At 55.1% G+C, this 26,084-nt stretch overlaps 1 protein-coding gene across 2 annotated transcripts in view; it reads right to left on the bottom strand.

Annotated features, from left to right (window-relative positions):
* The window catches only part of NEURL1B (neuralized E3 ubiquitin protein ligase 1B), a 37,581-nt gene extending 12,676 nt beyond the window's left edge, over positions 1-24,905 (bottom strand). For both annotated transcript variants that reach the window (XM_058546056.1, XM_058546067.1), the window contains exons 1-2: positions 24,749-24,905; positions 3,441-3,986 (exon numbers count right to left, since the gene is read on the bottom strand). In XM_058546056.1, the coding sequence (XP_058402039.1) occupies positions 3,441-3,986; positions 24,749-24,779 (577 nt within the window). In that variant the 5' untranslated portion in view covers positions 24,780-24,905. The remainder of the gene's footprint in view (positions 1-3,440; positions 3,987-24,748) is intronic.
* Positions 24,906-26,084: the final 1,179 nt, after the last annotated feature.

Below are 26,084 nucleotides of genomic sequence, written 5' to 3'. Positions count from 1 at the left end.
CCCATGCCCTGAACTGAGAGGTGTGAAGCATTCAGCTTGGCACCCAGCGGGAGGAGGGACAGGCATCCAGGCAAAGAAGACTGCTGTGATCACAACCCTGCCTGCACCCCGGGGTCACCTGACGAGGCTTAAGAGATCCAGATGCCTGGGAGCCACACTGAGGTTCAGATTTCATTGGCCTGGGTGCAGCCTGGGAAGCGGGGTCTTCAGAGCTCCCTTGGTGACCCCAACGTGTAGCTGAGGCTGAGAACCACTGAACCTGGGTTCCCATCCTGTCTCTGCCACTCACAAGCTTGGCAGTTTTAGGCAAGTCACTTCCCTTCTCTGAGCCCTGGATTCTTTATCTATTCTGGAGTTTTCTATTCCAAAGTTTCACAACTGACAATCTCTAAAGGAATTATGTCACCTCCTTGCTCCTTGTCAGGAAAAGGCGGCCAGAGGGCTCTGGATAACACGAACGCCGGCTGCCTTTTATTTATCATGTGGTGCCTTGGACACCACCCTCAGGAAGCCCAGTTCTCTGGAACTGGGAGGGGGTCCCAGTTACGGTGGGCTTTTGCGGTTCTCATGTTGCCTCATCCTGTACTGTATTATTACCTGCTGCCTGGACTCAAACCACACGAAAACATGACTGCTTAGCTTTCTTCTTATTTTTATTATAACTTTTTTTTTCTGACTATAAATCATTGTTGATAACTTTAGAGGAAAAAAAAATCACCCATAATGTCTTTACCCAGATGTAACCAATGTCAATTTGCTCTTCCCCCAGGAAAGAAACATTTATTGAGCCTTGATCACCTGCCAGAAACTTCCCTATTATCTTATATAACCTTCAGAAAGGAAAATAACTTTATTGCTCTTTTTGATTGTAAAAGCAATATAAGCTCTTTAACATATATATTAAAAAAAAAAGGTAACTCACGGAGGTACAAAGAAGGAAGTGAAATTCACCTAGGATCCCATCACCCGGAGATGGAATTCCTTCTTGTCTCATTTCCCCTGTTGCGTGTATTTGTGAACATCGCCCTGTGGCACCTGTGCGAGGTGTGCCCGGCAGCTAGCACGCCCCAGCACTGTCTGCAGAAAAGGAACCTGCGGCTCACGTCTGCCACAGTACACGGTGTGCCAGCCGGCCCTCTCCCTTCCCTCCAAGGGGGTGGGACGTCGGAGGGGCTCAATAAAGGTTTGTTAACTGTACAAATGACTGAGGGTAAGAACTCACGATTCCTCACAGGTTTACACAGTCTCATTAAGTCATTAGAGACTGCTTCCAATTTGTAATTTTTAAAAATCCAAATCCACTTGCACTGATTACGGAGTGGCTGTGATTTCTCGGCTGTCACCCCGAAACATGGGCTGTCTGAGGGGGCAGGTGAATGAGGCGTGATTGCTTCCCTGCTCTGGAGGAATAAAGAGCCCTGAAGACAAGTGACCGGAGATCCAGGAGGTTTTAGAAACCCCCATTTCCTGGAGGTGAAATACCAAAACCTTCCACGGAAAAGAGTGTGGAGGGACATGGTTAAAATACCCCACTAAGGCCCCAGCTTAGAGGGTGGGTAGCTATTCACAATCTAGTCTGCCTAAGCCTGGAATTCAGGCAAGTGCTCCAGCCCACGTGCAAATGGGCAGAGGTTCTTATTTCTTAGCTGTTATTTCTTGAGTGCCTTCCACGTGGTGGGCACTGTGCTGCATCACTTTCCCACACCATCTCACATCACCCTGCCAATAGTCCCATGAGGTGGGTGCTCATGAACCCATTTCACAGAGGAAGAAACTGAGGCACAGAGAGGTTCAGTCACCTAGCCAAGGCCCCAGAGCTGGCAAGTGGAGAGCCAGCTGTGAAACAGAGGTCCGTGTGACTCCCAACCCTCTGGTCTTAGCCACTCAGAAGTTCTGCTGCTTTCCTTCTAGTAGGGCAGAGGGAGGGAGGGCACAGCCAGATGCATGCATCTTCCCTCCTTGCCCAATGGTGGAGTCGGGGGTGGTGGTGGGCAAGGAGCCCAGGCCAGGGTTTTCCTTCAAGAAGCGGGGCTGGGTAACAGCCCAAACATTCAGATATACAAACTGTGGTACGCCCACATCATGGAATACTACTCAGCAATAAAAAAAGGAACAAACTACTGATACATATAGCAACAATGTGGATGAATCTCAAATATACTGTGTTGAGAGGAAGAAGGCAGACACAAATGCATATATACTGTATGATTCCACTTAGATGAAGTTCAAGAACAGGTGCCACTAATCTATGGTGGAAAATCAGGACAGCGGCTACCTCTAGGGAAGAGGAGGGCAGACTCAGAAATGGCAGGTGGGAAGCTTCTCGGGTTCTGGACACGGGCATAAATCTGTCAAAACTCAGATTTTAGATCTGTGCATTCACTGCAGGTAAACGACATAGAGGGCTGTGTCCAGAGACCTGAGAAACCTGTACTCCAGAAATCGAGGCTGGGTTGGCTCAGATGCAGCCTGTGACTTGAAGAGCTAAGGTCACCAACAGAAAGCACGTCAGTGGTTGCCAGGGGCTGGGGGAGGGGAGAACGGGGAGTGACAGCTTAACGGGTATGGGTGTCCCTTTGGGGTGATGAAAATATTTTGGAACTAGATAGACATGACGGTTGCTAACTGAGTGCCACTGAATTGTACACGGTTTACATGTACAATTTTTAAAAAATTCTTTAAAATGGTGGCTTTTTTTTTATGTGAATTTTACCTCAATTAAAACAAGAGGAAAGAGAGAGAAAGAAATAAGGTCTCAAGATAAAGGCAGCAAACTTCCACCCCCATGAGTTCTCAGCACCAGGACTTCAGCATCAGTGGCTGCCTCCTCCGTCAGAGCCAGGGCTACACTTGTCTGCCCGCCTGCCTGCCCAGGGGACCTTGAGTCCCCTAACGGGGGCCTGGACCTGGTATGACTGCTCACTGCCTGGGTGGTGTAGATACTCGAGAATTAAGGCATAAATCTGACTGCTGAGTAAGTGGATGTGTGAGTAAATGAATGAATCAGCAAATGAATAAATACATGTGTGAATGAGTGAATACATGAATGAATGAGTGAGTGAGTGAGCAAACGAACAAAGGAGTAAAGGAACGAGCAAAGGAATGGATGAAAGAACGGCGCGTGAATGAGCAAGCGCCTGAATGAAGGAGGGACTGAATGAACCTGGGCCAGAGCGCGGACTCCGGACCCCGCCCAGCGAGGTTCCAATCCCGGCTTTGCAATGCGAGTCATTTAACCTGTACGTGCCTCAGTTTCCTCACTTGTAAAACAAACGGGGGTGGCGGGTTGTCATGAGAAACCAATGAGTTAAAATGTGTAAGTTGCTTGGAACAGCGCCTGACACAGTGGGCCCTGTGTGTGCCTAGCACAGAAGGACGCATCCACACGCACAGCGCGCCTCTGCGGGTCCCCCTGCGGCCGGCGCGCGCGCGCCACCTACCGAGCAGCTGCACCTCGTCGGTGATGCCGTAGACGTCGATGAGCGCCCAGAGCGGGCCGCCCACGGCCACGCCGCAGTGGAAGAGCACGGGCTCGCCGTCGTTGACGCTGTAGAAGACGCGGCCGTGGCGGTCCGCCCAGTAGGCCAGCACGGTGTCGCGCAGCGCCAGGTTCTCGGGCAGCGCCTTGGCCCAGTAGCCGGGTCGCGTGACGAGGTCGGGGCAGGCGTACTTGGGGATGTCCTGGGCGCTCATGAGCGACGGGTCGTGCGCCGTGAAGCCGAAGCGCAGCGCGCCGCTCCAGCCGGGGCGCACGGCCACCAGGCGCAGCCGCACCTGCTCGTACAGCCGGATGGGCCGCTGCGTGAAGGTGACGCCGTTGCAGAAGCTGTTGCGCCGCGTGGCCCGGCGCGAGTGGCCGTCCAGCCGCACGTTCTTGCCCTTGGCCTGCGCATGGAAGCGCGGCGCTTCGCCCAGCACCGGGCGCCGCTCCGGGCCGGGACCGCAGCACGGCCGGGTGGCCAGGAGGCGCGCGGGCGGGCCCGAGTCTGCGGGAGAGACAGGCAGGAGGGTTAGGCCCCCTCGGAACTCTGCCGCCCAGTTTCGGCTTTAATCATCGTTTCCATTTTAAATTCCATCCTAATCAGACCGGTCATTGAGAAAGTTCCAGCCACCCCCAATCTGCTCAGCGCTGCCACAGCAAAGTCACTATACCCACTTCACAGATGAGCAAACCAACGCTTAGTGTGTGCACGCCCGCGTGTGTCTGGTGAAGCACTATTCAGAGCTGTTTCACTCGCAGACCGGCCAATGCCAATGAGCTTGTCACAACAGCCAGGCTGGGGTCAATTGCCTGCCCCATCCCCATCAAATCCCTCCGCATCTAGAGGCTTCCTCCAAGGGCCACTTGTGGGCTGCAGAGTCCCTGCAAAGGCAACAGAGGCCTTGGATTCTTGGGGAGTAGTGAGGGTCTTTGGCTCCTTTTCTCTGGGCAATTTGTTCAAAAGCAAGGCATAAAAGGAAATAGAAAGTATACAGTCTTGAGATTCCCTGACACTAGACTAAAAGGCAATATACAGTGCGGCCTGAAATCCCAGCTCTTTGGCACTTCCTGGCTGTGTGATATCCAGCAGACCCTGTCGCTTCTCTAGCCTGTTTCCTTCCCTGTAAATTGGGGACATTACTTAACTCACACAGCTGCTAAAATATCATGTGGATGAAGGTCTCTGAATGCTGCCTGGCACAAAGTATGTGCTTAATAGGCAAATAATAACATGATCATAATACTGAGGTTCCGAAGGAAACCCAAGCCAGGATTCTGTGGCTTCCCCTCCCCTTTACCCACAGAAAATGAAGGCATTCTTTCTAAGCAGCCTTGGGTTTTCTAGAACATACACCTTTCAGGATTCATTTCTAGGGGAATTTTGCCCGGAAGGACCTAGAGAATCTGGCCTCTGGCCACAAACCCAGGCGGCCCAGTATTGAGGGGGGTTTCATCTTCCCCCCTCCCCTGCTCCATCCTGGGGGCAGTTCCTGGGAGGCTAGCAAAAGTGTCTGCTGCTCGTTCACAACAGCGGCTGAAGACAATTTTCATGGTCATAAGTCGCAGGCCACCCCTGGGACACAGCGGTCTGCAGTCGTGGGAGAAGAGTGAGAGGCCACTGCAGGGGCGACTCCTCCCACGCCCAGCCCAGTGGTTCACTGTGCTCTGGGCACATCAGGGGGTTCAGTTAATACTGAGGCTAATGGGAGCCAGGACAGAACATGAAGAGAGGCCATGAGGAGGCAGGGAGGCCACGGCTGCCCCTCCCCAGGCTTCAGGGGAAGGACGCCCCAGTCACGGAGGGAGGAAACTGCGTTGGGAAGCTGGGAGGCCCCTCTCCAAACAGAAGCCATTGACCCACGGAAGACAAAATACAGATCTTCCTCGTTACCTTCCTCGTTACCATGTTACCCATTGTAAGCTGAAAGTATGAAAATATCATAAGTCGAAAATGCATTTAGTCCACCTAACCTACAGAACACCCTAGCTTAGCCTCGCCTACCTTAAACATGCTCAGAACACTTACATTAGCCTACAGCTGGGCAAAGTTGTCTAACATAAAGCCTATTTTTTAATAAAGTGTTGAACCTCTCATGTAATTTCTTAAATGCTGTACTGACAGGGACAGAATGGTTGTGTGGGTACAGATGGGTGTAAGTGTTTCGGTTGTTTACCAGATCACGGGGCTGACCGGGAGCTGTGCTCGCTGCTGCTGCCCAGCACCACGAGAGGGGATCGCACCACATATCGCTAGCCCAGGAAAAGATCAACATTCAAAATCTGAAGTACAGTTTCTCCTGAAAGCATATTGCTTTTGCACCGTCATAAAGTCGAAAAATCGTAAGCCGAATAGTTAGAAGTTGCAGACCGTCAGTACACGGAATACAGCGAAGGACCCACATGAGAAAAGGAATGCAAGGGACTTTAGCATTCACCCATTTAAGAAATGTTTAGTGAGCACCTCACATGTGCCGGGCACCACTCTAGGCACTGGAAATACAGCAGTCATCCAGACAGATCAAGTTACCACTCTGAGGGAGCTGGGATTCCAGTGGGCAAAGGCAGACAACAAATAAAGCACACTCTGCCTGATGGGATGTGTTACAGAGAAAAAGGCAGCCAAGGGAGGGGGCAGAGGTTTTATCTTAGGATTTTCAGGGAGGGCCTCTTTGATGGGTGACTTTTGCGCAGAGACCTGAAGGAGGTGAAGGAGTGAGCCATGAGGGTATGTGGGGCAGAACGGTCCAAGCAGGGGTAACAGCAAGTGCAAAGGCCCTGAGGTGGGACTGTGCTGGTGTGGCTGAAAAACAAGAAGGAAGCCAGTGTAGCTGGAATGGTGTGAGCAAGGGGCGGAGGGGCAGGAAATGAGAGCAGAAGTGGGGGGTGGGGCTGGGGGTGGGGAGGACAGCCTACGGTTGTAGTTTGTTTTTTCTTTAGCCAATTTACTCTGAGTGGGATGAGACATTCTTGGAGGTTTAGAGCAGAGAGGTGGTAGGACTGCTCAGGCTGCTGTGTGGAGAGTGGACTGTTGGGGAGAGGGGTGGGCAAGGAAGCTGGGGGCTAGGACAAGGCTCCTGGATTATTCCAGGGCAGGGATGATGGTGGCTCAGATTCGTGAGGAGGACCAGTCCAGGTGGTGAGAAGGGGTCAGATTCTTGATATGTTGTGAGGGTAGGAGAGATGTGGAGGTTTTCGTTTTTAATGTGAGAAATAAAAAACATTCAACATACTTGCTTTGGATGTTTAAACTATAGTCAATAAATAAAACAAGTAAAAAAGACCTTTTGGTTCTACAATGAATACTCGAAGGAGAAGCAGAGAGGTGGTAGGGAAGGGCTAGGGAGGAACCAGGGTGGGTCCTGGGGGCAGGGCTTGTCCGTTTTATCTTGATTCCTCCGTGCCCAGCAAGGCCTGGCACACACGGGCACTTGATAAATGCCAGCTGCTGTTTTTCTTGTGGTTAGAGCGAGAGCAGACCCAAGAGATCATCTCCTCCAATGAGCCCATTTTACAGATGGGGAAGTGGGCCCACAGAGGGAGAGGGGCCGGCCAAGCTCAAGGGCAGTCGGGGTCTGGGCAGGAACCCCTTTCCTGGGTTCTTCTGGCCAGGCCACCTCTTATGCAGGGAGAATGTCAGAGGTCACTCCCACCCAAGGAGGGTAGGGGGAGCCCTGGAGGGGCCAGCCAAGCCCCACCTCCCACAGGCCCTGGGCACCCACGAGAGGACTCCAGTTTTCTGTCGCTCCACAACAGCTAGTCACATGGGCACGCGCTGCCTCTGTCTGCTGGGCATCCACTCCTCCTCTCCTGGTTACTGTGCCCCAGTTTCCCTGGGAGACCCAGCTTCCCCCAGCTAGTGGACTGACCTCACCCCAACTCTAGAAATTGGGGTGTGAGCCAGGCCTGGCCAGTTAGATCATTGCAACTTGGGAAGCCAGCCACCTTTGCTTATAAGCCAGGTTGAACGAGGTTTCTGATTCTTGAGATCAAAACTGTCCTGATTGATAGAGTCGCCATGCATCCAGTGACCCTGTATGGGACACCAGCTCTGGCTGGTCACTTGCCACGCGGTTCCTCATTTAATCCTTATAAGAACCCTACGAGGTAAGGACTACCGATCCACATCACGTAGATGAAGAAATGGACTTTCAGAGAAGTTGAATTACTTGCCCAAAGTCACACAGCTGGCTTAGCTAAGGGCACAGCTGTGACTGAAGCCAGATTTGTGTGATCCCCATCCCGCCTTTTTAGCCATTTTATCATACTCTCTCTGCTTTTTAGGAACCAACACAGGATAGACAGAAGGGTTGGGTTGTAGACTTCTTATGTCGGAGAGGGATGCAAGAGGCCACCTGTTGGCTCCTTTTACCCCTGGGCAGGCCTGCTAGACATTGGATTGGTGGAGGAGGGCAACAGGCGAAATGTTCACTCCACTATTCAACCATCCATCCATCCATCCATCTCTGTAGCCATCCGTCCATCTACCCATCTGTCCATCGGTCCATCCATCCATCCGTCCGTCCATCCACCCGTCCATCTTTTCTGCAGACGCATCTGCTGGTGCCAGGCACTGCGAGTGCACAGGTGATCACATAATCCTGTCCTCATGGACATCTGAGTCTCACCATGGTGGGGAAGACACACACAGACAACGACAAGTGGGCAAGATAAAGACCACCTTAGGCGTCAGCACAGGGGACTATAGGGCCTGAAGAAGACCCCGGAGTCAGCCAGGGGCTGGGGGGCAAGCGGTGATGCCCACAGAGCCAGGTCTTGAGGGAGAGGGAGAATTCCTGCTGAGGGAACACCAGGGGCAGAGGTGGGGGCAGCTGGACTTGGTGGGGAAGGTAAGTAATATGGTAGGTGTGGCAGAAGGTGTATGAGGTTGGAGAGCCACTGCTCCTAGGGGCGAGCAGCGAGGGTGCCATCTATGACGCAGGAACAGACGGGAAGGCCCTGACCGCCAGCTTGAGAGGCTCAGCCCACACAGCGTAGGGGAGAGGGAGCCACGAAATGCTTCCAGCAGAGCAGGCCAGCTAGAAGGCGCCCCCGAGGCAGCGAGGAGGGTGGACACAGAGCCAGGCTGCAGGCCATCTCGGGAACCACAGGATAAGCGCAGGGGCCCACTGGAGAGCTATTTCGGCAGGACAAAAATCAAACGAGGGAGGGGAGACAGCAGCCGGGTGTAAACCATCAGGAGAGGCAGCCCAGGGACGGCAGAGCCTGCGTTCTCCAGCCGCTGTGGCCTTGTTGCGAGCCATCCAACTTCTGGGCTGCAGCTTCCTCCCAGTCCAACAGGCCGGATTCTCTCCAAGGTCCCCATAGCTGGCAGACTCTCCAGGAAACATTAAATATGACCACAGATCAAAAGCCCTTTGAGCACCAAAGACCACAAGCCACCCTTACTTTATTTTTATCTCCCCTCCCATCACTGTTGTTTTTCCAACCTTATCACTCCATCAGAGAGTTATTTTACAAACGGCTTGGGAAGCCTGAGCAGATGTTCTATGGGAGAGCCTGGTGATTGAAATGAGCGCTGGGGCGGGGAGCTATCTTGCTTTGTTACTATCCTGGGAAGCTGCCTGCAAAACCCACTATATGTTAGGACAGAATGCAGCCAAGTAACCAGCGAAGTTTACATAGTTCTTTAATCTCGATTATATGATGCCACTTCCTTCAGGGAATGAGGGATAAACACTTTTTCCCCGCCTCTGAGACCAGCGTCCTGATGTGAGATAAAGAAAACCAGAGTAAAAAGTTTCTAAGAGGATGTGTTATTTACACCAACTGAAAATGCATCAAGTAAAAGAACCACAGAAGCAGGCTCCAAATTGTATGCCAACGTCTGTTGTTAGCTTGGCTCAGGGCAAGTGGCTTCTACAAGGAAAACTGGGGACGTGGACCCCAGCGGCCTGGCAGAACATCCTAGTTCGGAGATACCAGTGGAAAACTTGAACTTTATCACTTAAAGCATTGAGATAAAAACTACAGCCACATTATAGAAAGATTGGGAAGGAGGAGACAGACTCCCCCCATCTCCGCACTTTCACATCCTGACCCGCATCACACTTTTCATTGTCTGCGCCAGCCCTTATCCAGGGAAGGACTGCTGGCCGTGTCCTCACTGTGTGCCATGCCTCGTGTCAGATGTTTTCCACAAGTGACTGTAGCTAATCCTCAAAACGAATCTTCATCTACAGGATTACTGTCTCCATTTTCTGGGAGAAAAACAAGGCTCCAGGCAGCAGAGACACTTCCTGCAGCTGCAAGGAGCACCCAGCTCTGTCTGACCCCAAACCAGTGCTCTTCCCACCTCCTCTGACTCCTCCCAGAAGTAGTACAGAAGTACTAAGAACTAAAGAGTACCAAGTACCTTTTCTAACTTCACTGCCATCAGAGCACACAGCAAATTTTGCTTCCTGCCTCTTCTTGTCTAACCCAATGTTACATGAAAAGCATTCTCCACGTGGCTCCCGAGCAGTCACTGTGCTTGTGTTTCACGGCTGCAGAATATTCCATCGAGGGCCCAAATGTCCCCCACCATTCCCCTCCTGGGAATCACTTCAGTTGTTCCCCCACATGGCTCAGTCTCTGGGCACTGAGGTTCCCCGTTGCTGGCACCAGGACCAGATTCAAACAGACACCCTGTCACTAGTGAGGAACCTTCTGCCAGGAAGAGGCCCTCACGCCACACCAGGGACCAGACCCCATGCCCATTTCCTTCCCCGCAAGGCTGAGGACGCTCCAGCCTTGTGAGGGTGCCGCCTCCAGCCAGTGAGCCCCTCCTCTTCTGGCCCGGAGTCGGGGCCCTAAGAACAAGGCAGGGTGGAGGGGGTTTCTGTGAGGGGGCACCCAGTGGAGACCTCTGCAGTGGCCCGTCCTGTGCGTAGGAAGGAAGAGGAGACAGTCTTGGCCAAACCTCATGGTTAACCAAAGGCTGCTCCAGACCCGCCAAGACCAGACAGGAGGGTCTTTCCAGCGTTTAGTCAAGGAAGCAATGCCTGGACTCAGAGATTCTGGTGAGTGGCTGCAAACGATTAGGGAGGAGGGGACTCCATTCTCACTAAATAAATGTTGCCACTGCCCAGCCTTGGGCAAGTCCTTCGGGAACTCAGGTGGACACAAGAGCCACTCCGGAGCGGCCCATGGTTTACTTGCATCGGTGTTCTAGAACGCCCTTCACGGGCTCTGGGTTCCAGCCTGTGCTTCGTTGCTAATTTGCCTGAGGGCCCTTGGGAAAGTCAGGGCACCACCCAACGCTGCAGGTTTCTCATCTACAAATGGTGCATGACATTAGACCCCGTCTCAGGCTGCAGGGAGGGGCGGTGAGAGCACAGAAAGATGAGGCAGAAGACCTGGCACAGAGGAAATGTTTGTAAACATTCATTCCCTTCCCCGTGGGGAACCTCAGGTCCAAGCCCTGGGTGAGCCCCTCACCTCCATCTCTCCCATGTTCTTCATTTTCTAAATGTCAGTTTGAGAGGCAGTTAAAAAGAGCACGAGCTTGGAGTCAGACAGACCTGGGTTTAAATTCTGGTTTTGTCATTTCTTAGCTGTGTGATCTTGAGGTATATGCTTAACTTCTCTGGGTCCCTCCGACCAGATCTGGAAACAAGTAAGAGTCATCTCCACCCTGCAAGATCGCTCATCAGACACATGCGGTGTGGCACTTGGTGGGCCTTCACTCAACTCTTGGTGTCTCCCTTTAACCACCGTAGTCAGATCCTTTGACGAGAAAAGGTTTATTCCTGGGTCAGAGTGTCTACTTGGGGGTCTGGGGAAGACATCCTGAATCGTTTCTCCCATGGAGGGCTGGTGACGTTGTTCAGGAAAGGCCTCTTGAAAACCCTAGGGTCACTTTCCTTTGGTGTCCGAGGACAGAGGTCTATTTTTAAGCCATCCCAGCAGTGTCCCATGTGCACTGGGCCACCCCCTCAATGATCTTCCCTCACCACCCTAACCCAGCCTTCCTTTGATCTAAAAAGAGCCCGAGGAAATGGCATTTACCACCAGGAGGATGGCAGGAAGCAACAGCCCTGGCTTCTCTGACCGCCCGATGACGGCTTCCAGAGAGTTGGCATTCAGCAGATGGCGTTCTGGCCGCAATTCTCAGCAGATTCCGCTCCGCTGGGAAAGGGAATTGCCAACCGGGACAAAGTCCATTCTGCCCCTCCTTTCACAGAGGACTTGACCAGCCTTTTACGAGCCCCTGCTACATGTTGGCGTGGGCCACCGTGCACTGGGCTGAGTCTTCGGGACGACCCTGCAGAGCAGGTTTTATCACCGTCATTTTCCAGAGGAGGAAACCAAGGCTGCAAAGCCGGGCAAGCTCGGGCCCTCATCCACCTGCCACCCTCTTTCCGAGGAAGCCGACTGTGACCTTTGGGGGCACGGGTGTGTGCCTTGTTAAGGGTGATGAAAGCCGCACAGGCCTCTCTCCCTCGAAGCATACTCACTCTCCACGCACACCTGACAGACAACTCCAGGGGCCTTCCCAACCCACACAGCATCCAACCTCCTGTGGACCACAGGTGAGAAATCTGGGTCAAGCGACATTTGCCCAAGTCCAAAATTCAAACCAACACTGTCGGCGATAGGAAGCAGCATGGTGTGTATGCGTGCATGCGTGCGTGCGTGTGGTGGGATGTGCTTCACAGAGGAAAAGGCAAGGCTGATATCTGGCAAGGCTTCCCACCACCCAAGGCAGGGCACAGATTTGTCTCCTTTGCCATTGGTGGATTTGAAAGTGGGCTGGAAAAAAAATAACAACCCTCCCTCACCTCTGCCAATTGGGGCAGTGACATGCGCCTGGGAGACAGACGCCAGCTTATTGGGACTTTGTTCTGTTTCAGAGGCCTGGTCGGCCAGCACCCCGGGTGGAAAGGGGCCAGCCCACAATGGAAACAGCCACCCTGCTCCTCCCCTCCCCTTTTCTTTGCAAACAAAACCCGGTCACCCTGGTGGGTGCAGCCGGGAAGGCCCGACACTCCTGTCAACAGCTGCAGGGAGGCCCGGGAGGGAGGCCGGGGGTCACGAGACACTGCTTGTTGGGAGAAAAGTCCACTCCTTCCAGGCTGAAGTGGCAGCCCTCTTTGCTCGAGTGGGCTCAGATGCACCGAGTTCCCAGGGGCTGAGGTCATCCCGATGCCCCTGGAAGTGTGCTCAGCGGAGTCGGGATTCCCAGCTGGCTCCGACCCTCTGCTGGGCCCTTCGACTGAGGTCTTTTCTTGATAAACGGACCCAGGAACCTCCACCCTCAGAGGCGCCGGCTCCCAGGGTTAGGGCCCCACTGCCGTGGAGGGGTAGGGGAACATGCCCTCATTCCTTCTCCACTATATCACTTCCTCCTTCGTCTGACATTTATGGCGCTTCCGCTCCATGCCAGGGCCTGACGAGTAACACACAGTCCCTGCCCCCTCGAGCTGAGAGACCACAGGCGGGACAGCCACATACAGACACCATGACTGCACAGGGTGGTCAGCACAGAGGGCTAGGCCATGGGGACGCTCCTCAGAGGAGCCACTCTGCAGACTTAGGAGAAAGTGGCTGGGAGGATGATAAAGGATGGGAAAGTGGGTTTCAGGCAGAGGGAACAGCACAGTCAAAGGCCTGGAGATGAGAATGTGATGGGAAGTGCAGGGAGTATAGTGCAGAGAGGAGAGGGGCAGGTGGGGAAGGAGTCAGGGGCTGCATCACAAAGGGTCTTAAAGGCCACACAGAGGAGGTTAATGTCCTCAAGAAGGCTCTGGGGGCCACTGAAGTGTTTGGAACAGGGAAGAACCCCTGAGGATCCATTTCTCTGAACGCGACTCAGCCTCTGGGTCTTCCCATAGAAACTGTCCCTTCCTCTCTCTCTTGCCTGTCAAAATGACCCAGCACAGCAGGAGTGAGAAAACAGTCCAGGTTTCAAACATCGCTTCCAACGGCTGGCACAGTCCCACCCTCGGCACCCGCTTCTTCTCCAGGCAGCCCCTGGCAGCTGCTGGGTGATAAGCTGGCTGAGTCTGCCAACTTTCTCCTTCTCTTTGCCTTGAGGGCAGCCATTCCCCGGGCCTGGGTGGTATCCAGAAGCTGGCGGCTCGCTAACCTCAGCCCCAGGTGGGCACCTGCAGGGCCCCGTCCCGACTCTTGGGAACAAGAGATCCACTGGTCCTGCTTTTCAGGGTCACAAGCAGCACCGGAGAAGGAGGAAGCTCTCCTTGAAGCTCTCTGCTCTCACTCCCGGGGCTGAGGAAATGTTCTTCACAAGCCCCGCTGCTGGGCAGTGTTTGCTGGCCCCCATGGGGGGGCAGCCCACCTCTGTGGGAGACCCAGTGTGTGCCCGGTGCTCACCACACCCTGCTTCCAGATGAGAAAACCGAGGCCCAGAGAGGCAGACGTCCTTGCCAGAGGCCGCCCAGCCTGTGAGGGCAGTCCCTGCTTTCGGATCTGGTCCCGTCTGACCCTAGAGGCTGCATCCTTCCTGTTTTATGCCTCACTCCTCCCCAAGGTCTCTCGCTTTCCCCCTGACCTGCAAGAAAAACATCTAGACTATGCACAAGTCGCTTCAGCCACCTTCTGGCAAAGAGGGTGAGCCCTGCCCTGCCTGGGTCTGAGGGAGGGGCAGGTGGGGGGATGCCATTAATCAGCGTGTTTTGAGCCGCTCAAAGGCCACGGTTTGGCAGAACTTGGGATGAACAATAAGCAAAGCATCTAAAAAAGGAAAGCGGGTGACAGATTACAGCAGGGGATGGAGCCCCGGTGCCTAACGGCCCTAAGGTCTGAAAAAGGAACTGAGGCAGGGCATGATTGGAGAGGCAGACCTCCCAGGAGGCCATGCAGAGCCTGCGACTGGCCCTCCACCCACCAGACCTGTGATCCTCCCAACAGCACTGGAGGAGGTGACGGCTACCAGACACACTGTCGGAGAGGAAGGGAGGCTCAGAGAGGTTGAGAGAGCTGCCCAAGGCCACACAGCCAGGAAGTGGTGGAGTTGGCATTTGAACCAGTACCAGCCTGGCTCCCAAGGCTAGGAAGAAGATGCTATGGCTGCTTCGGGCAAAGTGTAGAAATCACCTCTACAGGGAAGGAACAGAGCACAGGGCCTGGCACACAGTAGTCCTCAACTAATGTCGACTCCCTCCCTGCCATGTTTCGCTCTGAGGCCGACTGAGAAGTGACTCTGAAGGATGCCTCCCACTCCGCTTCCTTCTCTGAAGATCCAGCTTCTCTTCTCTCTCCCCTCATCCATCATGCCGGCCTTCCTCCAAATGCCTGAGGGCTCACGAGAGCAGGGGAGTGTGGACCCAGGATGCCCCTCACCCAAGACATAAAGGATAAGTGTCAGAAGTGCACACTCTGGGGCCCTGATAGGAATCTCCATCCCATCCTTCCTGAACTCTGATGACCCGAGAGTCGTTGGCTCACTGGGGCCTCTCTGCGGCCCTGTGAACCCATTGCACAGATGAGGACATTAGGCCTGGGGGGGAGGGGCTGGCCCAAGGGCATGGAGCAGGTAAACAGCTGGGTCAGGATTCAACTCAAATCTGAATCCAAAGCCCATGTGTCTCTTGACCATGATGTGGAAGTGCTTCCCTAGCCAGCCAGCGGCACTTCAGTAATCTATCACAGGGACATGAGAGGTGCGACAGGGCAGGACTATCAGGCCCCATTGCTCCTCTCCTGTCCATCAATTTCAGAAGCCCAGATTCCTTGCCTTCAAGGCATCTGAAGCCACAATCCGGCAGAGGGTGAGCCACGCCCACTTACGAAGTCCCCCTCTCATGTCTCAGAGTCTCCTACTTATTCCTCCTTACAATCCCACGACGGAGGTACCACCATCCTCCCCATCCTAAAGATGAGGAAATGGAGGCTCAGAGAGGGGAGGTGACTTGCCCAGGGTCAGCAGAACTGAGATTTGAACTTGAGACTGCCTCCAAAACCAGTGCTCTTTCCACCACGTCTCTTGGGATTCCAGCCAAAGACCCCATCTGTGATCTCTGTGTGACCCTGCTCAAGGCTCTGGTCCTCAGTGTCCAATCCACCAAATGGGAGGTGGGACGTGGTGACTCCGAGCACTCTCTGGTCCTGGGAACAGAGCCCCTGAGGGACCTGTCTGCAGGGATGACAGTCTGCACCATCCCCAGAGACAGGGAAATTCTGCTCTCCCATCCCCTGCCCCTGAATCACCCAGAACCTGGAGGAGAAGGGAAGCTCTTCTAGGGGTGCAGATCCGCTCCTGTGCAGTGGAAAGTTACCAAGCAGAGTCGGCTCTGGAGACATGGGTATGCGTGTGCCCACCCATCTCATAAATCCATCATCCTCGGGGGAGAAAGAAAGAAAACACATGCCCAAGGGATATAACTGTGACATAACAATGTGTAATGTTGAGGATATAAACAAAACACACTGTTAATAGCTGTGGGCATTCTGCTGACTGCGGGTACTGCCCCCCCGCCCCACCATTTCTCCAATGGCTTACTCATTAAAGAACCTCCCCCCGCTGCCCAGAGGTGGGGCAAGAGGCCAGCTCTGTGCTGCCCTGAGTCCCGGTAATAAGGATGAAGGAGAAGAAGGGATGAGGGTGAGCTGGGACTGACGCCCAAGGGTGGCTGTCCCAGACTCCGCTCAGAAATCCCTTCGGCCCAGTCTGGAAAAGTGCTGAGGCTGGGAGGTCGCCGGGAGGAAACAGACGGGGGTGGGGCAGGTGGCTTCATCTTTCCGTGCCTCAGTTTCCTGATCTATGAAATGGAGCTAACATCTCCTAATACGCAGAACTGGCAGGGGGATTACATAAGGGAAAGATTGTGAAGGGCCCCACAGGCCTTGAGCAAATGAGCACTGGACGGCACTCCCCTTAAGACCCCAGGGTCAAGAGGCACCTAATGCACAATGCATCCCAGATCTCTCTGACGCTCCCGTTGCTTCTGCAATGTCCATGTCAAATCCCAGCTAAACACCTGTGCCACTCCAGCAAAGGGCGCTTCCCACCCCACCCCTGTTCCACCTCCAACAGCTTCCACGGGTAGAAAGTTCTCCCTTTGACTGAGCTGAAATCTGCCTCCATGCGATGCCCACACCCTGGTCACATCTGCGTCAGGTCCACCATGCCCTTCTCCATCTCGTCTGCTCCTTGGCCTCGGGGATCTGCAGGCAGCTCTCAGGCTCCAGGGGTCCCCAGCCTACGTTGCTGGGGATACTTTGCTCCCCTGGGGGTGACATGGCTCTTGCTTTGCTGTCCAGAAAGCTCTCAGGACATCAGCTGTCCCCTGACCTGCCTTACAGGGGGTTGGAGACCCACACATCAGACCTTGGAGAAAATCATCTGGGGTCCCCACAGTGAACCCACAGGCTGTGTGGAGAGTTCCCCACCCTGCCACGCCTGGAGGCGGATGTGAGACAAACAACCCAAGAAGCTGGCAAACTAAAAACCAATCAGCCAGGATTTCTAAATGCTCACAGATTTCTGCTTAGCACTATGGAGCCTTCCAGTGCAAATGTGAATGCCTCCCACCTGACCCCCACTCTGACCCGGCAGCCGTCCATCCCACACCACCATATCTGCAATATGTTGGACTACCCGAGCTCTGTGTCCTTGGGTAAGTCACTGTCCCTCTCTGTGCCTCTCTCTGCTCTCCCTAGTTACTCGGGACTAACAATAGTACTATCTCACAGCTCGACCTGAAGGCTGAATGCAGGCACCTGCCTAGAACAGCGTCTGGCACAGACCTGCTGCGTGACACAAGTCAGTGGTTATTATTACTCTTTTGTGTCTGTCTTCCTTGGGAGCGCAGGGTTCAGCATGGGGCAGGGGCTTGTGTGCCCGGTGCATGTGTAACCACAACAGGTGCCCCGCGGAGCACGTACTATCTGTCAGACGCTTTGCCTGCCTGAGAGGTAACATCATTATCCTTTTTCTGCAGGAGAGGGGATGGAAGCTTAGAGAGGTCACGTTGCTTGTCCTGCTAATAAGGGGCCAGACCAGGACTCAGACCCAGGGTGAAGGACCCCAGCTGTGCTCTGCCAGCTCTGCTGAGAATGCCAGCACAGTGAGGAGAGGATGCTCCTCACCTGCAGGAGAGCCTGGGTGCAGGGCGACACAGGGCTCGCAGCCCGGCCCCGTGCCCTGCTGGCTGACTGGGGGGGGCGCTGCCTGGAGCTCTGGGGGGGAAGGGCCTGCAAGCAGCCGGGCTCAGGGGAAAGGGGACATCTGCTAGTGGGGGGGAGTGGCCGACCGCAGGCCAGTTTTACAGGCAGACACGTCACGAGCCCCAGCCCTAGAGGGGCAGGAGGAAGGGGTGTGGAGCTCCAGCTCACCCCTTCCCCAGGCAGGCTTCCCAGAGGCCACCGCCACCTTTTGAGTCATGGAGTCTGCAAGCCTGGGGTGAGGTGGGGCGGGGTGGGGGGACGGACCTGTTCCATGGGCAGCTTCATTCTGGCTGCTGTGAACAGAAGTCACTCACCTTCCCAGGACACAGAAGTGAGAGTGTGCACCTGCAGAAGGGACAGCTTGAGGGGGCGGGGCTCAGGACCAGGACGAGAGGCAGCGCCCCTTGGTGATGGAGGAGAAGGGGCTTTAGAGCTGGGCAAGGCTGGGGTCAAATTCTTCCCTGTGACTTCCCAGCTGCCTGCCCCAAGGCGGGCCTAGTTACCCCTCTGAGGTCCGTTTCTTCATCTGTGAAATAAGAGACTACTTCTGGAAGGCTCCTCCTCATGGTTTAAATGGGATGAAATGGACAAAGGGCCTGGCGTGGGGCGAGCACACCACCCAGGTGAGCGCTCACTGCCTATGGGCGGCACCCAGGCTCTCCCCTCTTCTCTCTCTGCTCTGAGCTCTAACCACACACCTGGCTTTGGGCATCTATTTTAAGCCCTCATAGAGCACCACTAAGTACAGAAAGCCCTTTGGTCCAAAAGAAGGCAGAGCTGACTCTTCTTGTCCATGGGGAAGATTAAACAGCCTGTTCTGAGCGGTCTTTGCAGCCCAGCCCAGCAAAAATGCAACAGCCCTGCTGGCAAACATGGCCATCATCCCAGCGGGGAGTGTGGCGACTGAGGCTCTGAGCCTGCTGACTGCAGCTGGCCTGCAGGAACCCCCCCTCCCCTGCCTGGCCTCTGCCCACCACTCTGACCCCACATACCAGCCCCACTTGCACTGGGACCCCCAGAACGCCACAGCTCCCCACATATGCCTTGCTCTCCCTCCCCTCAGGCCTTTGCACATCTAGCCCCTCTGCCTTGAACAGCCTTTCTTGTTCCCTTCTCTTGGTTAACTTCTCTGCTTTCCGGTCTCAGTTGGATAGCACCTCCTCCAGGAAGCCTTCCTGCATCCTCCTCTGGGCTCTCAGGGCCCCCTGGGCTCCCCCACCCCATTCACTGTAACTGCCGTGTTGTCTTTGTTGGTCTCTCCAACTAAACCTTGAGTCCCTGAACCCAGGCTGTGCCCCGGGGCCCAGCACAGAGCTCGGCTTGGAGGTCTGGGGAACAAGTGAAAACCACAAAATGCAACCTGCCAAGAAGATGCTTCTCATCAGAAATCAGGTGTCCCGGAAAGAGCTCCAGGACCCCTTGGGAACTGCTGTCAGTGCGCATGAAAGGGACGCCTCCCGCTCCTGCCCTCGGTTCAAGGCTCATGGTCACCTGGGGCAGTGTGTCAAGGCAGGAAGTGAAGGGTACCTGTCAGCCAGCCCCATCCAGGGACCCCAGGGGCAGGCCCCAGGCCTCTCCTTTCCAGGCTGCAACAATAACCATGACAGCGAACACCCTGGGCATTGTGCACAGGACTGCCTGCTCCGATCCACCCACTTCTCACCCCACCAGCCCCGAGAGCCTCCCGTCCTCCCCGTCTCATAGGGAGGAAGCACCTGCCCCGAGTCCCTCCACTGAGACACGGCTAGGCTGAGGTTGGAACCAGGCAGCTGGACTCAAGATCCACGTTCTAGACCAGACACCAGCCCTCCCTCTGCTGTAGACCCATGAGTGGTCTCGTCACAGCTCAGTCGCTGAGACCCACGCAGACCAAGACACTTGACACTGTGACACCAACACACATGAGTGCACACACACAACCAAAAGTTTAGGAAGCAAAAATACTCTTACTACATGAATGCCTTGACATTTTATTTTTTATTCTATTTTTTGTTATTAAAGATTTATTTAAAAGCTGGTCGAGCATGACCCGCAGTAGAGAGACCACTTGGCTTGGTGGCAGGGCCTTGTCTGGGGCGTTGGCACAGACCCCGCCCTCTCTGAGGCAGAGGGGAGCAGCACCTTGCGCTCCCAGTGATACACCAACTACTGGCCTGGTCTGTCAGGGCACTCTCCTCCTCTTCCACTAGAGGCCAGCTCCACCGGGCCCCAGCCGCTGTCCGTCACATTCACAGCTGAACCCCCAGGGCCTGGCACAGGACAGGTTCCCAAAAGATGTCAGACAGATCAATGAAAGTGCACACTCAGGAAAATGCAGAGCACGGCAGACCCCAGAGTCGCCCCAGCCTGGGTGTGCAGCACTTAATTAGAGATCAGGGGCCTTGGGGTGACAGAGTCACATTAGACTCTATAGGCAGGCAGAAAGAGATGACATTCGAGGGGAGGAGTCGGACGTTCGGTTGGACTTTCCTTCAGATGTCGCCTCCTCCAGGAAGCCTTCCCCTACCCCCACAGCCCCAGAGCTCCCTCCTTCCCTGCCAGGGGAGAGAGAGAGTGAAGGGAGCAGAGCGGGTAGCAGAAAGAGGCTAGAAGCAGAGGAAGGCTCCCGTTCCTTCTGGCTCCAGATTCTCCACAACTTCACTTTCGCTATGCACTGGACAGACCCCATTGCCCCTTCCTCACAACCACTGATGGATAAGACCACTCCACCCTTCCACCCCCACCCTAGCCGCCAGCATCCTCACGGGCCATCACCAAAGAGCCTTGATGAGTCAGGCCCGAACACGTGTTGACAGCCTCATAGGTTTCAGGGCTGTTAGAAGAGAACCTGTGTCACTTGGAGAGGCTCAGCTCAGGCCTCCTGCTCAACCTGGAGGCTATGAAAGTGATTCTTAATGACTTGGTGGGAGGGAGGCAGATAGGGCAAGATAAAGCCCAGCCTAACTTACACTGTGACCAGGTGAAGGAGGAAGAGAGGAAGCTTCACTGGTCGGGTCACGCACGCAGCCACTGCGATTGCTGTAGGGAGAGTGACGAAGGCTGCTGTCCTCCCAAGAGCTGAGACAGTCCAGATCCAGGGAGAGAGCGGCTGTCCGGCCCTCGGCACATCACCACCCATGGCCAGGGAGCACAGAGCTGACCCAGGCAGGCCCACACCCACACGCTCCTCATGCAGGTCAAAGAAAGAAAGGCTCTGCAGGGAGGGCGGCTGAGTGGCCGCTCAGAGCAGGGCTTCCCGTTCTGGATGCAGCATCCATCTAGGCTAGGAAGACTGGCTCTCCCCTTACTCCCTGTGTGCCCTTGTCCTTTACCTCTGAGCCTCCATTTGCCTCCCTGTAAAATGGGGATAAATACAGCCCCTCAAGAGGGTTGTTATGAGGATTTAAAATAGATGATATGAGTAAAGCCCTTGACTCAGGGTTTGGCACAGAGCAGGGTCAACACACTCCCTCACTCTGAAGCTCCAGGCCTGCTTACTGAACTAACACTGAAAAGGGCTGTTGACTTGGTCAAGCATGGACCGACTTAATGATTAAACCCAACGGGCAGTTTGAATTCAGTTTGAATTTGGCCTCTTCTCCAACCAGAACTGCGGGGGAGCCCCAGAGGCGCGCTGAGGCAAGGGACTGAAGCGTGCTGGTGGGAGACTTCCCCTCCCCATTCTCCCCCCTCCTCCCCACCCTGGAATTCTGCCCTCCCCATCCCCGCTTGTTTACACTTTTTCCCCTCACAAAACCCATATTAAGCCTAATAGAGTGCCGAGAAAAGGACCATGTGGTGTTAGGAATAAGACAGACCCGGGTCTTCCAAGTCCAGCTTGGCCACTGCCTAACTGCGTGAGTTGGGGCAAGTGTCCTAACCTCTCTGTGCCTCAGTCTCCTCATCTGTACAATAGAGGAGAATGGCACCTTACTTAGCAGGATTGAACTGCAACTAGAAAGAGAATGGGTCACGCACACAGTAGGAGCTTAGTAACTGTGAGTTCCCGTGCTGATGCCTGCACACTTGTGTTCATAGGGCATTCGTCTGAATTTGCTGACGCCCTCTGTGACGGCTGCCAAGGGGCTTGCCCACAATCGATCAAAAAGGACATGCCCTTCTTTGGCATTTCCTTACTGTTCACAATTGCATGTCAGGTGGACTGTGGGGCACCCAGTGTTATCTGAACATTGACCGGGAGGATCCTGCACATCGGAGAAAGAAGGCAGGACTCTGGAGCTAAATAAGCCTGGATTTCAACCCTGGTTCTGCCAACTGGATGAGCTGTGTGAGCTGGAGTGAGTCATTTTACTTCTCTGAGCCTCAGTTTCCTCATCTGTAACATGGAGATGATAATCCCTACCTTGCAGGGCTGTTGCAAGAATGAAATTCATTCATTCATTCATTCAATAAATATTTACTGAACCCCTACTATGTACTAGCTATGGCCCCAGGTGCTGAATATATAGCCGTGAAGAAAAGAGACAAATCCTCCCCAGGGAGACAGATGATAAACAGCTAACTACACATCCAGCGTGGCCCGTGGTGGTCCATGCTAAGGAGGACCACACAGCAGGGTAAAGGGAGCGGAGAGTGCGGAGGACAGGGGTGACGGCCGACCCGCATTGGAGCAGAGACCTGAAGGAAGTGAAGGGGAAGCCACGTGGGGGTCCGGGGAAGAACGCGCCAGGCAGAGGGATCAGCAAGTGCAGGCGCCTTAAGGAGAAGCTGTGCTTGGCAGTAAATGAAGCCACATATGCAGGAAGCCTGGCACGGAATCCAGGTGCTCAGCAAATGCCAGCTCTCTATTTCCAGTCCCGTAGAAGGAACCCCACGCACGGGTCCTTTTCCTGAGAACGAAAGCACAAGGATTTCTACAGGGCAAGACTCAGCCAAGAGTTCTTTCAGCCTAAGATTCAGGCAACACGTGAGCTCCACCACCAGTTTCTGAGCCCCTGCCAGGCACCAGGCTCTGGGCTGGGCAACCAGGAATACAAGACGATCAAGACACGGGCTCTGTCCTCAGGCAGCCCCAAGGCGAGTCGTGAAGACGGACGACCACAATGCAATGTGGTCAGAACAAGCAGAGACTTAAGGAGGCATTTAGGTAACATAGCAAAGGATGGGATTGGGTGTGGGTGGTCAGGGAAGGCTTCCTGAAGGAGGGGACAACTAAGCCGGGTTTTGAAAGATGGACTAGACAAGAAAGGGTATTCCAGAGTGGGGAGCATCACGTACTGAGCACAGAGGTGAAAAAAATGGCACAGTGTATGTGAAAAACTAATTACAAACAGGTCGGAAAACAATAAACGGCCCTTCATGTTCTTGGCACCTGTAACCTGCTGTGGCTCAGGAATTCCAGCTCTGTCCCCTTCCTCAAACTCGATGCCAGCTCAGCCTCAGCAGACAGTGTGAATTCTCCACTCTGCTCCTGCAGCAGGTAACTGACCTTAGCCCCCTCCGCTCCCAGCCCAGGGCGGCCCAGCCCTCAGAGCCAGACCCCAGTGGGATGGAGACGACATAAATCTCCAGCTATATTTAGCCTGCCTGGCGTGTGTCTGTCCCTTCACCCACCCCAAGGCCAATGGCTTTTACTAAAAGAGCATAAACATTTCTTAATTAAGAAAACGTACAGAGGGGCCTGTGCCTCAGCCCAGTGTCTTTGTGGCTGAGAGAACATGTGCCATATTTGCCAACATCCCTGGACACCTCCTGACTGGGTGGGTGGGTTCTCTTTCATCCTGGCAAACAGCCCTATTTATAGCAGGTGGAGCTCACCCTCTGGTAAGTGGTCTTGGGTTCGAATCCCACCTCTGCCACTGACTAGCTGGTGACCCTCTGCTGGTGACTTCACCTCTCTGGGAATTTGGAGGTTGAATGCTGCAGCCCTAACGCTGCCCAGAGGCTTATAAAGTGGAAGGCGTTGGCTCCTCTTCCATAAGCCCGCCTTGGGAATCTCCGGCTCAGCACCATCCATTTCAATCCCCTCCAGGGGAAGAAACAACTATTTTTTTGATATAACGCCTAGAAGGGAGAGCTCTATGGGAGTGTTAGAGCAGAGACCGCGTGATAGGTCCCTCTCCTCCTAAAACCTCACAGAAATTTGCCCCACAGTGGACCTGCTTCCCTGCTGAGCTGAGCCTTTGAACTTGAAAAACACGCACCTCTCTCACCTTCTGGCTAAAGGATGCTATCCACGCCTAGCCTTAAGCCAAAACAGAGACTTATTCTAAAGACTTGGGGGTGGGGAAGGGTGGGCAGGCAGACATAGGTGCCAATCCAGACTCTCCCCCCACCAGCAGTGTGACCTTGGGTGAGTCATTTCCCCTCCTCCGAGCCTCAATTTCTTCATTTATAAAATTGGTACACACCTCTTGACCACAAAGCCTTTGCATACGGCCCCGGGGTATGCAAAGTGCCAGGCACAGAGCCGCGGCGCACTGATCTGCTCCCACAATTACCAGGTGTTTTCTAGTAAGGCCTCATCTGTGTCCCCACTCCCGCCCTCCCCGCCTCATCCCTACTCCGGCACCAGAAATTCTGGGGTGGTGCTAACTATGGGGCGATGCGCTGCGCAGCAGCGACTCCGAGGGGCTAGAGAGCCCCCAGTTGAGGGGACACCAGAGGGGGGCGCAGCCAGGGTGCCTGTGGGAACATAGCCAAACCAAGGCAGCATGTGCCGCGGGGGCGCTGGGCGGCTGGGAGCTGGGGTACCCCTGCAAGGACCCTCCCATTCTCAGCAGCTGCAGTCTCCGTACAATGGGCGGCTTCTGGCCGTCGGAAGCCCTGGGGAGCCCGGCTCCAGTCACCCCCCCGGGGCGTCCCGGGCTCCCTCTTCAGCGCCCTCGGGCTGCAACAAAGGCGAGGGGCGCGCGGCATCGCCCCAGCGGGCCCTTCGCGCATCTGGCCACAGCCAGGAGAACGAGGACGGGGGTCCCCAAGGTAACCAGGACGCGGTACCCGCCCTCCCGGAGCGCAAAGCCCAGCCGCGGGGCGCGCGCGGAGCCGGGGTCCGGGCTCCGGGAGGCATCGGAGACTCCAGCCCGCTGCGAGCCGAGGGCTCCAAGGGGGGTGGGGTGGCTCTCCGGAAGTCACCCAGCGGGCCCCCCGAGGAGAGGAGAACCCCAGCGCCCGCCTCCCGGACAGGGCTCCGCGGCGTACCTGGCAGGGTCCTGTGCACGGTGTTGCCCATCGCTGCGTCGGGGCGCGACGCTGGCGGCGGCGCGCTCGGGGCGCACGGAAGCTAATTACGCGGTGGGCTGGGGACCCGGGCCCGGGTCGGGCTCCGGGGCATCGCGGCTGCACAGGCGAGCCGGCGGGCGGCAGCTGGGGCGGGAGCCGGGAGCGAGGAGGCGGCAGGAGGAGGAGGAGGCGGAGCCACCGGCCGGCCGCCGGCTCCGCCCCCGCTCCCGCCGCCTCCAACCGCGCAGGGAGGGGCGGGGCCGCGGCCGCCGCATCTTTTGAAAGTTTGCACCGGGCGGCGGGAGTGGAACGGCCGAGTCGCCCGCCCTCGCTGCTCCCGCGCCCGGGGCAGGAAGGCGCGCCGGGCAGCTGGGTGCCGTTGGGTGCCAAACTCGTCAACCTGCTGGCATTTCATTTATTCCCACACTTTGAGAAGGCCTACTGTGTGCCAGGCTCGCTTCCAGGCGCTGGGCCACAGCCCTTGCCCCCGCAGAGCACGTATGCGGGGTGCTGGGGTGGGGGTGGGGGTGGGGGTGGGGACGTACGCACAGGCAGAAGGTCACCTTGGACAGTGTAAAGAGTCTGAGGACAATCCAGCCGGGGTGACCGTGGTGGGAGTGCGATCACGTACCTACAAGTAGGAGAAATCTAGGCAGCGTCCAAAGGTTGGGAGGCGGGAACCCATTAAAATATTAAGCACATCCTATGTGCCAGTGGCTGTGCTGGGCTCTGTAGATATAGACAAGGCTGCTAGTGGTGAGGACAGAAATAACAAGTGATTAAGATCACATAATGATCAAAGCCGAGAAGAAAAGAAGATAAGAGTGATGGGGTAACTTTGAGGGGCTCAGGAAGAACCTGGGGGGGCACGGCAGCTCCTTCTGATGGACCGCAAGGAATCAGCTGTGGGAAGGGGGGAGGTGTCCCTGGCAGAGGGAGTAACAGGCATTCCTCATTCATTCATTACCCCCACAGGTATTTTTGGAGCACCCCTCTTGTGCAGGAACCCAGACCACACTCGGGGGAGCAAAGCCGCTAGTCCCTGCCCTCACTGGGCTCCATTCTGCAGATCAGAACACTGAGGCTCAGAAGTACAATAACTTCCCCAAGAAGACCCAATTCTAAACCAGTTTTTTTCCAACTCTACTTTCCATGCTGTTGTATCCTTTAAGACCTTATGAAATATGTGTTATCAACCCCACTTCACAGACAGGGAAATTGAGGCTCAGAGAGTGGAAAGGAGGTGCCCAAGATCTCCCAGCTGGTAAGGGGCAAAGCTGGACTGGAGCTTTGTGAATGAAAGGGGGGGATCCAG

Source organism: Diceros bicornis, chromosome 1, assembly GCF_020826845.1.
Source record: "Diceros bicornis minor isolate mBicDic1 chromosome 1, mDicBic1.mat.cur, whole genome shotgun sequence".
In the NCBI taxonomy this organism is placed as follows: Eukaryota; Metazoa; Chordata; class Mammalia; order Perissodactyla; family Rhinocerotidae; genus Diceros; species Diceros bicornis.
Note: the sequence above shows the minus strand (reverse complement) of the source record. Positions and strands in the feature narration are given on the sequence as shown.